The sequence below is a fragment of the Cervus elaphus genome, chromosome 32, assembly GCF_910594005.1.
Source record: "Cervus elaphus chromosome 32, mCerEla1.1, whole genome shotgun sequence".
Classification (NCBI taxonomy): domain Eukaryota; kingdom Metazoa; phylum Chordata; class Mammalia; order Artiodactyla; family Cervidae; genus Cervus; species Cervus elaphus.
The window spans coordinates 47008979-47025678 of NC_057846.1; the positions used below are offsets into that span (position 1 = coordinate 47008979).

At 41.2% G+C, this 16700-nt stretch overlaps 2 protein-coding genes across 5 annotated transcripts in view; one reads left to right on the forward strand and one right to left on the reverse strand.

The window, feature by feature from the left end:
- TOP2B (DNA topoisomerase II beta) overlaps nucleotides 1–15039 on the forward strand; it is a 61193-nt gene extending 46154 nt beyond the window's left edge. For 2 of the 3 annotated variants that reach the window (XM_043893859.1, XM_043893856.1), the window contains exons 28-36: nucleotides 1237–1431; nucleotides 3718–3862; nucleotides 4083–4244; nucleotides 5974–6175; nucleotides 7087–7166; nucleotides 10499–10609; nucleotides 12071–12190; nucleotides 13600–13694; nucleotides 14549–15039. In XM_043893859.1, the coding sequence (XP_043749794.1) occupies nucleotides 1237–1431; nucleotides 3718–3862; nucleotides 4083–4244; nucleotides 5974–6175; nucleotides 7087–7166; nucleotides 10499–10609; nucleotides 12071–12190; nucleotides 13600–13694; nucleotides 14549–14716 (1278 nt within the window). In that variant the 3' untranslated portion in view covers nucleotides 14717–15039. The remainder of the gene's footprint in view (nucleotides 1–1236; nucleotides 1432–3717; nucleotides 3863–4082; nucleotides 4245–5973; nucleotides 6176–7086; nucleotides 7167–10498; nucleotides 10610–12070; nucleotides 12191–13599; nucleotides 13695–14548) is intronic. The other variant, XM_043893857.1, reaches the window with a different exon arrangement.
- Nucleotides 15040–15085: 46 nt separating this feature from the next.
- The window catches only part of RARB (retinoic acid receptor beta), a 572080-nt gene continuing 570465 nt past the window's right edge, over nucleotides 15086–16700 (reverse strand). For both annotated transcript variants that reach the window (XM_043893860.1, XM_043893861.1), the window contains one exon: nucleotides 15086–16482. In XM_043893860.1, coding sequence (XP_043749795.1) covers nucleotides 16286–16482 — 197 coding nt within the window. In that variant the 3' untranslated portion in view covers nucleotides 15086–16285. The remainder of the gene's footprint in view (nucleotides 16483–16700) is intronic.

Here is a 16700-nt window from a genome sequence, read left to right on the forward strand (position 1 = left end):
AAAATGAAAGTTTTTAAAATTAAATTATCTCAGGATTTCCTTTAACTCTACAAAGGTTAATGTGTTTATAAGCTGCAGAGGATTAAGCTTCTAGCTATATGAAGTCATAAAAAAAAGTTATGTCTGATATAGATGAATAAAAGCTATGGAGTGGGAATTTAGAATGAGTTAAATTCTAATACTCTCTACTAGTTAAAACTGCTTAACTGACTTCAAATTAGCTTATTGCTTCAATTTTAATGTTTTCCCCTGAAAGAGGTAAGAACAATATATATATATGTGATTGAATATAGGTATTTGATTTTTAAAAAGTAGAATGATAGTCTCTTTAGACTTTTAACAGAGAAATTTAAAATTTTTTAAAATTTATTTTTCTCCAAGTAGAATTCCATGTTTAAAAACAAAAGAAAAAATGTAGAGAAAGATATAAAATACAAACTTTTCCTAAAATTGCCTAATTTATTTTTAAGCAATTAACTCACTTAAAATCTTAGAATTGTATTCATGGTAGCAATATGATCGTCTAATTTTGAATAGTACAAGGTAGATTACTATTTATTATTAATCATGATATTATATTTATTGGTTTTAGGTGCTTCATTGATTTATTGTCCACATGCTCTAGTTTTATAACCTAAGTCAGAATTCGAACTCTTCAGAATAAGTGTGGTATATTAATTGCCTAATAGAATTTCTGGAATTTTAATGATCTTTCAAGTATCACAATATCACGTGTTGCCTTGGTTTATACTTTTCTTCTGTTGTTATGAATTAGATGTTTTAAAAATTTGAGACTTTTCCCTGCTGACTTACACATTTAAAAATTAATATCCATTAAGATTCAAGCAAGGTAAAGCAAGAGTAAAGAATGGCTTCATATTTGTTACCAGAACTGCCTTTTTGTATGATTTGCTAGGCATCTGATGATACCAGGTCATCAACAGTCCTGATCCCATAATATGTCATAGGGTTCTAGAATTGGAAAGGGACCATGTAGGTCATTTAGTTACAACCCCCTCGTCTTACAAATGAGAAATTTGTTAGATAGAAATGGGACTACAGCCCAGGCCTTCTGATTTAGAATTGTTTTTTCCTTAGGTTAGATCACTTGAAAAGAAAGCTCTGTTCCTTATTGAGTGAATAAAATTGAACTTTGACTTCTGCAGTTCCAATTGTCTTTTCTGATGAGTTGTTTATGCCCCACCCTCCTCCCCATCCTTAATGATTCCTCTCCAGAAAGTGGAAGCGCAGGAACGAGAAGACGTTCTGGCTGGAATGGCCGGAAAAGCAATCAAGGGGAAAGTTGGCAAGCCTAAGGTGAAGAAGCTTCAGCTAGAAGAGACGATGCCCTCCCCTTACGGTAGGAGAGTGGTTCCCGAGATCACTGCCATGAAGGCAGATGCCAGCAAGAAGCTGCTGAAGAAGAGAAAGGTAGCACACGGCTCCTCCTCTAGCTTGTGGGTGGGCTCCACCTCAGGAATGATGTTTGTAGGAATTGTAATTTTACTGTGTACTGAAATCGTGCTGTATTTTTTGTTTCAAATGTATCGCTATTTCACTGTGATAGGAAGTCATTTGTTCCATGGAAGCAGTTGATCCATACATAGGATGAAGACATATTATTCAAGGACCCACATATATGTAAAGAGCGACTTACTTGATCCCATTTCTAAAAAGAGAGAGAAGTATTCTACTCAGTATTCTAAATTAAAATCATGGAACAATAGCAACAACAAGTATAAACTATAAACTTTAGTTCTGTATCATGACCAGTTAAGGAAGTCTTACAGTAGAAAAAGGTCTGTTTGACTTTTGAAGTAAACTGTCATCTTTTACTATTTGTTTTTACCTTTAGTTAAAAGATCATCAGCCACAGCCTATATCATTGGGTTGATTGATGTTATAGTGGATTTAAAAGCCTCCTGGAGAATGGGGGGCAGTTAGCCAGAGGAAGGAAACATCTCAGAGCTGAGGAGGCAGGAGCCTGATGGTTGCAAGGAGAAAGGCTGACTGTTCTGGGCAGGCTGTAGAAGCAGAGCGTGCCGGGTGGACCTGGGAACTCGGGAGACGAGCCCAGGCGCTGGCTGAGGCCGGAGGGCTCTCTGTGCAGAGAGAGAGTGGACCCTGGGTGGGGCACTGGGGTGTGGGGGAGCCCTCTCCTGCTGTGCTGAGAACCGGGGTCTCACACATCCACCTACACACAGCTTGCTCTTCTCAGAGATGGCTTCTCTTCTCTCCATTTCCCATGGTGTTAGTCAGGATCCGTTCTCAGCACATTTCTCTGCGTCTTTCGTAGTCTCCCTCAGTGACTGCGTTTGTGCCTAGAGCTTTTATCACTTGATGACTCTTTAGTCAATGTCCTGAAGCGGTCATGGTTCCAGGAGAGCTGGACTTACACAGCCATCAGAACGCCCCCAAGCTCTACAGGTTTAGCATGCCTGACTTAATCCTCCTGATTTTAAAACTCCCCTCCTGCCTCTGCCTGATCTAGCTTCTGGCATGATCAGCCATCACTAACATAGGCCAGAAGCTGATGAGTATCTCATTTAATCAGTAACTCTGTCCTACTGACTGACTATAAAAGAGTCCCAAAATCCACGCTCTTTATCTTGGTCCCCATTGACACTGTCTTAGGATTCAGTATATTTTCTCTGAGGCAGTTTAAGGTGAGTCATGTGGCTCCCCGCAGTTCTGTCTCGTCAACCAGTCCTGACTCCACCTTCTTCACTTCATTCCTCTGTCTTATCTCTTTCCACCGGGGTGATGTTTCCAAAAGACAAGACTGGTTATTACACAGTGACCCCTCATGTGCAGTGATTTAGCTTCCACCTGGCTGCCCTTGGGCTTCCCAGGTGGCGCTAGTGGCAAAGAACCCGCCTGCCAATGCAGGAGACATAAGAGACACCAGTTTTATCTGTGGATCGGGAAGGTGCCCCGGAGGAGGGCATAGCAGCCCACTCCAGTGTTCTTGCCTGGAGAATCCCATGGACAGAGGAGCCTGGTGAGCTGCGGTCCATGGGGTCTCAGAGAGTCAGACATGATGGACCTTTCCTCTCAGCTCTCCTCGAGGCCCAGCAGACTGGGTCATTGTCTTTTCCCTCCTCACTCTGCTCACTTGGTGGATGTTCCCAAGTCTTCAGTGCCCAGTGGAAAGGGCTCCTTTTCCCTGTTGTCTGTCCTGCCCTGGGCAGGATTGCTCACTTCTCACGGGTCACTGTTCTTTCTCCATTTCAGGGTCAGGGGACTTTGTCTTATGCTTAGCAGTATATGACATGTCATGTTTTATTCTCATAATAATAATCTGAAGATTATTTTTATCATCTTCAATAATCTGAAGGTTTTTTCCTAGTGGATAGAAGCCTGAGCTATAGCAATGAATTTTTTTCAGGTACCTTTTGGTACCTTGTCCTTAGCTTTGAGTGTGAAAGTCCCTTGGATAATCAGAAGCTGCCTTCTTATTTCTTACAGTTTTAAGTAGCTGTCATCTCATAGAATGCACTAATAGATTAGAGTGGTAAGCACGATCATTTTCCATAGCTACATATAAAGCATGGTCTGATCAATGTCATCTCTTGGGGCCTCAGTAGACCCACGCATTCTTTTATTCATCTGATACAGAAAAGCTATCTATTGACCAGAAATGTACCTCTAAAGTACATATGATATTAATTCAGCTTTTATTTTTACTGATGGTTTGGCTTTCTTTTTAATGTGTAGGGTGATCTGGACACCACAACAGTAAAAGTGGACTTTGATGAAGAGTTCAGTGGAGCAGCAATAGAAGGCACAGGAGAAGAAGCATTAATCCCATCAGCTCCTGTAAACAAAGGTCCTAAACCCAAAAGGGAGAAAAAAGAACCTGGTGAGGAGCCATTACACAGTTTTTTGTTTGTGAGAAGATGTGTATGTTCAGGGCATTAGTAGATGCTTTTGACTGTGGTTTTTTCTGGTAGTTGAAGTAATATCTTCAGTTCTCACAAACATTACTTTATAATGAACTTTTAGTTATAATAGTTTTATTTTTACTAATGATATTTGGATAAGTATTGATATATACCTTATTGTTACTCATTTCTGTTTAGGTACCAGGGTGAGAAAAACACCTACATCATCTGGTAAACCCAGTGCAAAGAAAGTGAAGAAACGAAATCCTTGGTCAGATGATGAATCCAAGTCAGAAAGTGACTTGGAAGAAACAGAACCTGTGGTTATTCCAAGAGACTCTTTACTTAGGAGAGCGGCTGGTATTCTGATATATTTTATACTTATTTTATCATTTTTTTGTGGTTTGACAAAGTTAGTATTACTCATAAGTTGGTATTATTAATATCATCAATATTACTGAAGTAGTAAACCATTAGTATTTCAGAAGGTAGTTCACAAAGACCAAAAAGCCTTCTTTATAGAATGATCTTTTCTAGCAAAGTTGGACATACATTTCTCCAAAGTGAAATTTGGAGAAAGTGTTTTCTTACTGACTTCTGTGATAAAGTTTGGGTTACATTCTGTCCGTAGTTTGGAGATGTTTGCTAGAAAATGTACCTTGATGTGGGCTCAGTGGTAAAGAATCCACCTGCCACTGGAAGGGGACGCAGGAGACATGGGTTCCATCCCCGGGTCGGGAGGGTCCCCTGGAGGAGGGCTCGGCATCCCACTCCAGTGTTCTTGCCTGGAGAGGGGCCTGCTGGGCTACAGCCCCAGGGGGCTGCAGAGAGCTGGGCTGAGGGACTGAGCACACGCGTGTGCCCCTTGGTGTAGGGCACGGGCAGTGACGGTCCACAGGCAGTGCTGCGTCCGTTTCCTTGCGTCGTGTCGTCTCTCTCATGTCATGAGAAATTTCCCTACCTCATAGTCTGGTTCATATGCACACAGCATTATTTAGATAATTGCAGGGCCAGAGTTTAGGTTGTAGAATCCCATTTTGTTAGTGTATATTAGTATTAGGCATGTGATTTGATCCTTTGTGAATATTTATTAATTTGAAGTCTTCAAATACTGAAAAACTGATGAGTGTCTTATTTTATAGGTTCTTCTCAAATTTTAAGTCCTAATTTACATAAAATGAAAAAACATTCTTATTGTTTTCTTTGGGAGATACTTTTATATTTCAGGCCTTCAATCACTAAGTAATTGAATTTCTTTTCCTAAAGTACATAGGTGACAGAGGTAAAAATTTTTTTTTGTTAGACTATAGTTGATTTACAATGTTGCATTAATTCAGAGGTGAACTTTAATACTGTATCAAGTTACATGAAAATTAATTTATTAACAGCTTTAAAATTGTACTTAGGCTTTTCCCATACATTTAAAATGAAGTATTAAGTTGCATAGCATCCAAATGACTTTAAAATTTTATTCCATAGTTATATGCTAGAAATTATAGTATAGCTTATTTGCATTATACCAGTGTGCCCTTCTCCACAGTGGGTGCTTTTTTATGTGTTATATTATTTTGCTAATATATTGAGATCTTAACTCTGTTTCTCCTGATTCATCTGAAAAATTACTATTTTTATTATTTCATGGTAAAACTACTGTGAAGAGAGATGATAGAAGTTTTTATGTAAGAAGTTAAGAGAAAGCACTTTCTAAAGATATACAAGTTGTCTTTTGTAATTGCAGAAATGGGGGAATCACATATTAGTAGTCACTTTTACAGTGACCATGTCTCCTTTCCTCACTGTTTGCAGTAACATTTAAGCATGAAAAGCAGCATCCTGATGATCTCATCAGGATCATGTCACGTTCTTCTGACACCTAAGCATGACCCCAGAGCCTCCTGGGAGTGCAGGCTAGACGTTAAGACTCTCCGAGTAACTGAGGCCAAACTTGGGCACTTTTATTCTCTAACGCTTGTCGTCTTCTCTTGCATGTTTTCAGAGACTGCTGAATTATTTTTCAAGTGTGTATGGTTTGAAATAATATTTCACTTTGATAAAGCTGGGTTTAAAGTCATTTTTATTTTTGTCCTAGCTGAACGGCCAAAGTATACATTTGATTTCTCAGAAGAAGAGGAGGATGATGCTGATGATGATGATGACAATAATGATTTAGAGGAATTGAAAGTTAAAGCATCTCCCATAACAAATGATGGAGAAGATGAATTTGTTCCTTCAGATGGCCTGGATAAAGATGAATACACATTCTCACCAGGCAAATCGAAAGCTATTCCGGAGTAAGTAGCACGGCAACAGCTCTTCAGTGACATGTGCAGTCCTGTGTCTTGGCCTCTGTCAGATCTCACAGTAAGCACCAAGAAACTGTTACCATTCTGGGTGAGGCCCTCCTCATTGAAGGAATAAATCTGGTTAATATTGTAGCTGTTTACATAACTGTTGCTTATAGTTGAGAGCATAGGTTGGCCAATGTTTTCCATAAAAATTTGGAATAGTAAACATTTTAGGCTTTGCAGGCCACATGGTCTCTTGAACTACTCAGTACTGCCACTGTAGCAAAAAAGCAGCCATAAATGATATGTGGATGGATGAGTGTAGTTGTGTTCTGTAAAATTCCATTTAAAAAATTAGGCAGCAGGTGTGTGGGACATAACTTGACAAGCTTGGTTCAGAGAAAAGTTATGAAGTCTCTAGAATCGGGAGGTTTACTTTACCTCCTGTGCTTTTGTCGTGGTTGGCTTTTCTTGCCTCTGGTGCTTGGGAACAGGTAACATGTAGGATATGAAGTTTGTCAACTATTTCAGATTTTTAAGGAAGTATTTTACCACATGCAGTAAAGTATGAGAAATCAGATTATTGCCTCCTCTGACAGAAACTGACTTTCTTCTTGGATTTTTGCCAATAATTTACTGATGTTAAATTCTGAAGTGGTTCTGTCAACCATAAAACTCTGTGGTATTTTGATTAACTTGGAACTTTTGCTTTTCTGTTAAGTAATTGTTTTGTCTTGTCTCTGTGTATGCACACTAATGAGAGAGCAAAAAGGAGTTTGGGTGCCCTGTGTTTTACAAAGAGAAACACGTGAGAGCTAAACTGCTCTGTAATTATAACCTTGCAATAAATATTATATATACATTTTCAAGGTTGAGATCATGGCTTAAGTGGTGATTAATTTCTTTCTCTTTAATAGAAAGTCTTCCCACGACAAGAAGAGTCAGGATTTTGGGACTCTCTTCTCTTTTCCTTCATACTCTCAGAAGTCAGAAGATGGTATGCTCATTTCATCTTTTCATTGGTTATTTACATATTATTGCTATGGCTTCTTTTATGAGTAGTAAACTTACTTTCTCTTTACATTTTCTTCAGTGTAATAAGGTTTATTTTTTTCCTGATGTGAGTTCCAACTGAATGGTCAATGTTGGCATTATGGTCAATGTTAGCATTATGGAAGCACTTAGGTGGAGAAGCAGGTGCTGACGTGTTTGTGTGGGTGAGGGGTGAGGAGTGTGAGTGTTTTAAGGAGAAAAAAGTACAGACAGAAACGTTGGAAGGCTGAAAATTTTCATGGCAATGAGAGTAGGTTTATGACAGGATGTTTAAAGCTACAAGCCTACCAATATGCCAATTTGTTTTACTAAATTCTAGTAGCTATAAGACAAAACCTTCATAGAAGCAAATTTAATCAGTGTGCATACTTTTTTTAATTGCCTACATTTGTGTGTAGAATTTCTAAGGTCAAAACAAATCTAGTTATATTTGAGTTACTATTTTCCATTTTTTTAATACACATTCATGTAGCTAGATAAACATGTAGACTGTCATCGTTCAAATGCTAAGGTATGTCTGACTCTGACACCATGGACCGCAGTGCGCAGACTTTCCTGTCCTTCACTATGTCCTGGAGCTTGCTCAGACTCCTCTCCATTGAATCAGTAATGCCATCCAACCATCTCATCCTCCGTTGCCCCCATATCCTCCTGCCCTCAGTCTTTCTCAGCATCAGGGTCTTTTTCAATGAGTTTGCTCTTCACATCATGTAGCCAAAGTATTGGAGCTTCAGCATCAGCCCTTCCAATGAATTCCTTTAGGATTGACTGATTTGATCTCCTTGCTGTCCAAGGGACTCTGAAGAGTCTTCTCCAGCACCATAAGTCAAAAGCATCAATTCTTCAGTGCTCAGCTTTCTTTATGGTCCAAGTCTCACATCCATACATGACCACTGGGAAAACCATAGTTTGACCATACAGATGTTTGTTGGCAAAGTTATGTGTCTGCTTTTTGATATGCTGCCTAGGTTCGTCACAGCTTTCCTTCCAAGGAGCAAGTGCTTTTTAATTTCATGGCTGCAGTCACCACCCACAGTGATTTTGGAGCCCAAGGAAATAAAATGTCCCTGTTTCCACTTTTCCTCATCTATTTGACATGAAGTGATAGGACCAGATACCATGATGTTAATTTTTTGAAAGTTGTTTCATGCCAGCTTTTTCACTCTCCTCTTTCACCCTTATCAAAAGGCTCTTTAGCTCCACTTCACTCTATGTCATTAGAATGGTATCATCTACATATCTGAGGTTGTTGATATTTCTCCCAGCAACCTTGATTCCAGCTTGTGCTTCATCCAGCCCAGCATTTCTCATGATATACTCTGCATATAAGTTAAATAAGCAGGGTGACAATATACAGCCTTGACATACTCCTTACCCAGTTTTGAACCAGTTCATTGTTCCATGCCTGGCACTGACTGTTACTTCTTAACCTGCATACTCGTTTCTCAGTAGAAAGGAAAGGTGGTCTGATATTCCCATCTCTTTAAGAATTTTCAAGAGTTTGTTGTGATCCACACAGTCAGAAGGCTTTAGTATAGTTAATGAAACTGAAGATGTTCTTCTGGAATTCCCTTGCTTTCTCTATGATCCAACGAACATTGGCAATTTGATCTCTTGTTCCTCTGCCTTTTCTAAATCCAGCTTGTACATCTGGAAGTTCTTGGTTCATATACTGCTGAAGCCTAACTTGAAGGATTTTGGGCATCACCTTGTTAGCATGTGAAATGAGTGAAATTGTGTGGTAGTTTGAACTTTCTTTGGCACTGCCCTTCTTTGGCATTGAAATGAAAACTGACCTTTCCCAGTCCTGTGGCCACTGCTGAGTTTCCCAAATTTGCTGACATACTGAGTGCAGCACTTTAATGGCATTATCGTGTAGGATTTTAAATAGCTCAGCTGGAGTTCCGTCACCTCCACTAGCTTTGTTTATAGTAATGCTTCCTAAGGGCCACTTCACACTCCAGGATGTCTGGTCCTAGGTGAGAGACCACACACCATCGCAGTTATCTGGGTCATTAAGGATCATTTTTTGTATGGTTCTTCTGTGTATTCTTGCCACCTCTTCTTAATCTGTTCTGTTAGAGCCTTACCATTTCTGTCCTTTATCATGGCCATCCTCGTATGGGATGTTCCCTTATCTCCAGTTTTCTTGAAGAGATCTCTAGTCTTTCACATTCTCTGGTTTTCCTCTATTTCTTTGCATTGTTCACTTAAGAAGACTTTCTTAGGTCTCTTTGCTATTCTCTGGAACTCTTCATTCAGTTGGGTGTCTTTCCCTTTTTCCTTTGCCTTTTGCTTCTCTTTTCTCAGCTATTTGTAAAGCCTCCTCAGACAACACTTTGCCTTCTTGTGTTTTTCTCTTGGATGGTTTTGATCACTGCCTCCTGTACAGGGTTACAAACCTCCATAGTTCTTCAGGCACTCTACCAGGTCTAATTCCTTATATGTATTTGTCACCTCCACTGTATAATCATAAGAGATTTGATTTAGATTGTACTTGAATGGCCTAGTGGCTTTCCCTGCTTTTTTCAGTTTGAGCCTGAATTTTGCAATAAGGAGCTTGATGATCTGAGCACAGTCAGCTCCAGGTCGTCTTTTTGTGGATGTAGAGCTGCTTCTTTGGCTGCAGAGAGTATCATCAATCTGATTTCACTACTGACCATTTGGTGATGTCATACCTGTGGACAGACAGACATAGATCTGGTACATGTTCTAATGTATATATGGATAATGCATTTTTGAAGGCCTGTCAGAACAGCCATATAAAAGTCTCACTCACACCCAAGTTACCTTTTTGGTTTGAGGAAAGGAAGGATGGAGGGGAAAACTGATTAAATTGAGTGTAAAAGTAAACTGAAGGTACCTACTTGCCTTTTAAATTAAACTTAAATGATGTAAAAATGTTGAATGTTGTTATTGATATTCCTGAAATGGTTAATTAGCTGTGTATATACTAAAATAATCACAGTGAGAACTTTTATTAAATATCTCATTTTAAAACCAGTATTTTTGAATTGATCAGTTTTAAATGATTAGCATTTGGGAGTATTAAGAATTTTTATTACTCTCTGCATTTCTATGTGGTTTTACAGAGTTAACATTTTTGAAATACAACATTGTAATATTTTTATTTCTGCTGTTTGTATATTGTGGATTATATGATCACAAAATATAAAGATTTATTATCTAGCTAGAGATGTCATCAGTAAAAATAAAGTTTAACTACTTAGTGGTCCTTATAGAATCTCTTTACTGAAAAAAATAACTAATTTTTAGATTCAGCTAAATTTGACAGTAATGAAGAAGATTCTGCTTCTGTATTTTCACCATCATTTGGTCTGAAGCAAACAGAAAAAGTTCCAAGTAAAACAGTAGCTGCTAAAAAGGGTATGTACTTACATTTATTTTTGTCAAGCATCGTATAAGTCATATATAGTTGATTTTTTTTTATATATAGTTGATTTTAAAGGAAATTTAATATAATTTGAAACTAATTGCACTAGTACTTCAATAGAAAACAGCTCTAAAGTATAAATGTACATACAGAGAATCCGTCTGGTTTTCTCAACTACTGAGGTAATTATTAAAATGTCTGTCAGGTCTCCTTTTAAAGCTCTTATAATCACATGTGCTGCTATCAAAAGCCAGCTCTCTAGTACCGGCCTGCTGTGGCGAGACTGTCCTCGCGCAGCTGGTCGTGGCCGCGGGGCCTGCCTCACTCGTCCCTGGAGCCGCTGGTCGGCTCACGGGGCCCTTTTGTGAGTCAGGTGGCTTCTCTGTTCCACAGCCTCAGGTTGTCTATCACCAGGCTGAGCTGAGTCACGAATCTGTTACTAGCACTAAGGCACATCCCTTGAAGGAGGTGTTAGTGCTCCGTGTTTAAAAGAGCTTCACTACTTAGCCAGCAAGACAGTAAACAGTTTGGAATGTACCTTTAGCATTTGAAAAGGGCGGCACACATCCCACCCTTGTAGACACACATGTATCAGAGGGGCAGAGAGGCAAAGAAAGGCCCTGCTTCCTCCGCACACACCAGGACCGCGGTGAGAAATCGTCTGGCCAGCGGGCCTCTCGCCTGCTTGCCCTCGGCCCTAATTCTTCACCGGAGGAAGCTCCTCCGCGCTGCTGTCCCCACCCCGCGACTGGTGGCCAAGGGGAGCTGGTTGCGGTTCTCAGGGCTCTTGCCTTCAGGCTAGCTCACTCTGGTTTCATACCAGCCGTCAGATTTCTCGTGTGGTTAAGTGTTCAGTGATGCCAGGCTCCACACCCTACCCGTTCCCAGCTGCCCTCATCGCCTCCCAGACAGCCCTAACTGCAGTGTGTGTGAGGGTTGGGGGGCTTCTGGGGCGCTGAGACCGAGACAGGCCCTCAGCTTCCCTGCGAGCATCCTGTCTTGATGGAACACCGGAGAGCCACCCTGAACACGTGGAGCCAGTTCCTCTCCCAGTGATCAGCCTGTTTCCTTCTTCAAGCTGTTCACTCCCGTGAAACCCAACAAGAGTTCGGTGTTAACTAAAGGCCAGCACAGCCAGCATCCACCCGCCCTGAGGCTCCGGCTCAGGAGGATGGGGGTGACCTATTCTCCCCTTCATTCACTCATTTTAATGGCCCTTGTTTAAAACGTCACTTGAATTATCAAAAGGCAAGTTACGTATGATAAAAAGCATTTTGTCACCTATGAGCAGTTATTTGCCTTACACTGGCAGCAGATGAAACATTTTATTATGTAAGGTCACTCAGTTCCACATCAGCAGTAAGAAATCCTGTCATTACGGGATCGTTCGATTCAGCTTGGGTTGCTGGTAAGTAATATTACATTGATCTGTGAAATGGATATTTGCTTAATAGGAAAACCGTCTTTAGATACAGCCCCTAAGCCCAAGAGGGCCCCCAAACAGAAGAAAGTAGAGACTGTGAACTCTGACTCGGATTCTGAATTCGGCGTTCCAAAGAAAACAGCACCAAAAGGTGAGGATAATCTTTGTGTAACGATCTTCAGCACATTCCCTCTGCAAAGTGTTCCTTTCTTCGACTCGTTGAGTTTAGAGAGACTGGGCACCTGGTTTTAAGTAGCTTTACTCCTCAGTAGTTCCCAGTGATTCTGATGATCAGTGCTCAACTAAATCCTAAGCAAGCAAGTAGCAGTTTGGTCCAGTCAGTTTGAGTCTCAGTTTCTTGATTTATGAAACAAAGACCTCTCTTGCAACCAGAGAATGGGTTAAAGACCCCCTGCAGGGGACTCACTGGAAGCCATTCCTTAAAAGGCAGTGAGGGCTCCTCCTTAAAGTGTGGGACTCCTTGCAGGAGGCTGGAGCAAGGACTGGCAGGCAGAGGCCGGTCCTCCTCTGGGAGTGGAAACAGCTGTCCTCAGGGCCCCTCCGGGGCACAGCACCAGTTCCTCTCCAGGAAGAGGAGCTTCGGGTCGTCAGCGGTGTTTTCTATGTAAGACGTGGTTTCTCTATGGGTAGCTGTTCCGTCTTTCACCACCTGATAGGATACTGCCGTCAGCATGTCTATTTCTTAAAAGTGGTGGCTGGGGTAAGGAAATACATAGATATACCTGGCCCCAAGGGGGAACGGGGGGGGCTGGGGAGAAACAGGGGCGCGGGAGGTGGACCCATTCAGTGCCGTCCCAAGGCCATTTAGCAGTCTTTCCTTACCATACAATCTAGCCATAGCTCCTGAACTGTAAAAAATTTAGAGTTAGAGTTGCCATTTTCTGTCTCTGGCTTCATTGTAGGAACATTTGGTAACCATTCATATTTTACCTTTTCGCTTTCCTCCTCCGATAAGAATGAAGTAGACAAAAAAACCTAGGCTACACGGGGGTGATTCTAATCTGAGAAGGAATGTGAAGAGTTGACAGGTGCTCCCATGACTAATGCTGGGGTGATACACTTTAGGATTGTGCTGCTTAAAATGGGATATGCAACTGTTACTAGTGTGATAAGTAAAATTTAGAGGAAGCATTTAAACCATATATATCATCTTTCCTAGTGATTCACATTATACTTTTAAAAGTACTGGTCTGTGGCAAGTTAGGAACTAATTTTTACAAAACACCACATACTGTTAAGATTTTTGTTTCAGGCCCAGGTACCACGGGATGTGCAGATGTTTTGTGTGTTAGGGGGCTTGGTCATTAAAATCTGTCACTAGGATGTTCCCACTAGTTTAAGTGTGTTTGTGAAATACTCTTATGTTCTGGGGTTGGCATGACTAAAGTGATGGTGACAGACTTTTTCTGCGTCAGTCATACTAAGAGATCAGGGCTGCAGGGCCAGTTGGGCATGCCCAAGAAGGAAAGTGTGTTCTGGCATTTATCTTTTTATCCTGTACTTAATTTTGGGAGAAAAACCGCTTTGTATCATTTTAAGGTAAAGGCCGAGGGGCAAAGAAAAGGAAAGCATCTGGCTCTGAAAACGAAGGTGATTACAATCCTGGCAGGAAGACCTCCAAACCACCCAGCAAGGTAATAGCATCTTTTTAATTTACGGTTTTAAGATGATGTGTAACTGGCTGAGTTTGCTTATTACTGTGATGTCTTGTTATAGCTTAACCCAGCATCTCTTATCCATAGGGGGCTTGTTTATGGTTAAAAAGTTATCCAGGTATAAAATTTATATAATCAGGACCATCTCTTAGATACGAGTGTCACATAAATTAGCCTACTTAAGAGTACTCCATTTCCTCCAATGGCAGAAGTTACATGCTGCCTTAACTGAAATACTAGTTTTCAGGATCAAATAAAAGCTATTTCTTTTTTGCAACTTGCAATTTGACAAGGACCAATTTGATTTTCTAATTTGAATTTATTTTTAGTCTGACCCTTCTCCAGAAGTACACTGTCTCTTTTGGGTAAATTAATATCAAACGCCCCCCTTTTAAAACTTAAAAACGCAAACAGATGCCTTTAGCTCTGTGGTGGTCTTTACACTGACCTTTTCCACCCAGTTGTCTGCTAGGACTGCGGTCCTTCCTGGTACCCGTCCTCAGCGTTTCTATAAACACTTACCTTGTGCACAACCTCCTGGGCAGTCTTGTTTTCTTCTCATGAATTGATGGGTACTTAGCAGTAAGCTGAATTTTTACTTTTCTGTGCATAGTTGCTGGGTAACATACGTTTATAAAGAAGTAATGGTGGTGGTTATCATTATAGAGGATTAGGTAATGGGCCTCACACTTAAGTAACTTAGCATTATAGTTCTCATCTTACAAGAACCATTATTTTCAGTATGTCCCCAAATAAGTGAAGGAATAATCAGTCCTTTTCTTTTTCTATTTTTAACTTTTTTTTTTTTTTTTTTTAAAAACAAACAAACCCAGAAGCCGAAGAAAACCTCTTTTGACGAGGACTCAGATGTGGACCTCTTCCCCTCAGACCTCACTGCCGAGCCGCCGTCGCTGCCACGGACTGGCCGGGCGAGGAAGGAAGTAAAATATTTTGCAGACTCTGATGAGGAAGAAGATGTCGATTTTGCAATGTTTAATTAAGTGCCCACAGAGCACAGAAACAGTTCTCAGCAGATAACTTGTGTTGTCCTTTTGTCTTTTCTGTCTCAGACTTTTGTACATCTGGCTTATTTTAATGTGATGATGTAATTGATGGTTTTTTATTATTGTGGTAGGCCTTTTAACATTTTGTTCTTACACATACAGTTTTATGCTCTTTTTTACTCATTGAAATGTCATGTACTGTCTGATTGGCTTGTAGAATTGTTATAGACTTGTGCATTAGCACAGATTTTAATTGTCATGATTGCAGACTACAGACCTGCTTTTTGAAATGAAATTTAAACATTAAAAATGGAACTGTGTTCTCCGTCTCTTGACTAAGATGAATGTGCAGTAAAATCTCTCATACACCTTTAAAATAAATATATTTTATTCTTTGCCAGGAGACTCCATGGAAAAAGGTAAACAGTATATGAACATAGAAGCACTGTTAAACAATCTCAATGTACAAACAGAGCCAGTGAACGTACATCACAGACTTGCTAATATATCAAAAAAAAAATTCCACTAGTGCTTAAATGAGACCTAAGAAAACTGACACTTGGATCTGTTAACCACTCCACCCTGCTTCATAGCGGCTGAACCAGGCCAGCGGATGCAGACTGTCCGCCCAGGACTTGGGGGGGTCAGCCCTTCCCTCTCGGGACACAGAGTTACCTGGCGCAGGTGGCAGGCCGGCCCGTCGTCACCCCATGGAACCTCCGTTGATGGCTTGTGAACAGGTAAACAAAAACTTATTAACACTGAAGAGTGTTGCTGCCTTGGAGGCTATCACTGTAAAAATGTATCTTTTTAAAAAAATTGTGTAGTTATGTCATTAAACAAGTATTAAACCATTTTTAATTTAAAGTGACATCAACAATTGAACAAATGACGTTTGATAACTGAACTGGCAGTTACACTGATAGAGAAGTCTTCTGCTAGCGCAGTGAATCTGGATACATTTACTGGGCAACAGGAAATCAAAGACGCAGTTTGAGAGCATCCGGAGAGCAAGGACAAGCGTCTACACTAACTGAATTAGAGTATCTTTAGCCTTATCTCGTCACACTACAATACTCCACTTCCTTACCTGGATGTCTTGATTGTTCTGTGAAAGCAAAACACTTATCCTTTTGACCCTCCCTTAACTGGACACGCACAGTAATCCGCTCCACGACCGTGGGCCTTGGCTCCCTGGAGCGTGGGACACGAAAGGCGGAGAGCCGCGCCGCTGTATGTACAGAGTCTTCGGAAACACGGCCAGGGTGCACCGTGGGGACTGGGTCTTTGCCATGCAATCTTGCGTGTTCAAAGAGGAAAACAGAAGCTTTTAACTCGTTTTGGGTTGCATGAAATGGCTGATTTTTAGAATTTAAAAAGTTTGTACTTCTAGGTAAGTTAGACAGTGAGGGGTATATACTGATACATATGAAAACTTCTTGGTCCTTCTTGAGTTTTAATATATTTTCAGTCCAAAAACTAAGCAGCAGTAAAAATGTTTCTTCCTTGCATTTTAAATCCCAGGAGTGAAGGTACTGGGGAATGCTGGAGTAGCTAGAAAGTGTCTCACTGCAGCAGCGGGGACTGGCCGGCGCCGCTGGGCTCCAGGCAGCTGGGGGAGACGCTGGGGCTGGGCTCCGCCGTGTGCCCACTGGAGCTGGGGGTCAAGGGCTCGTGTCCTTCAGAGTTCTCCAGCATTTCCTGGATGAGCGGCGGCATCGAGCCAGGGATTTCCATCTTCAAGGTAATTACACGCTCCGCACCTTTTAGAGAGAGAACAGAAGCTGGTAGAGAGAGAGGGATTAGAGAGAGAGGGATGCCTGGGTCTGCCCTCAGCCGCTCACGGTGGGGGAGCTCGGGGCGCCGGGGCCTGCGTGTGGGGCGGCGCTCAGACACTCCTGCTCCCTCTGGGCAGCAGCGGGGACGGGAGGACGGGACACGTGATCGACTCCAGACTCAGTTCTGGGAAACAATACGGGGG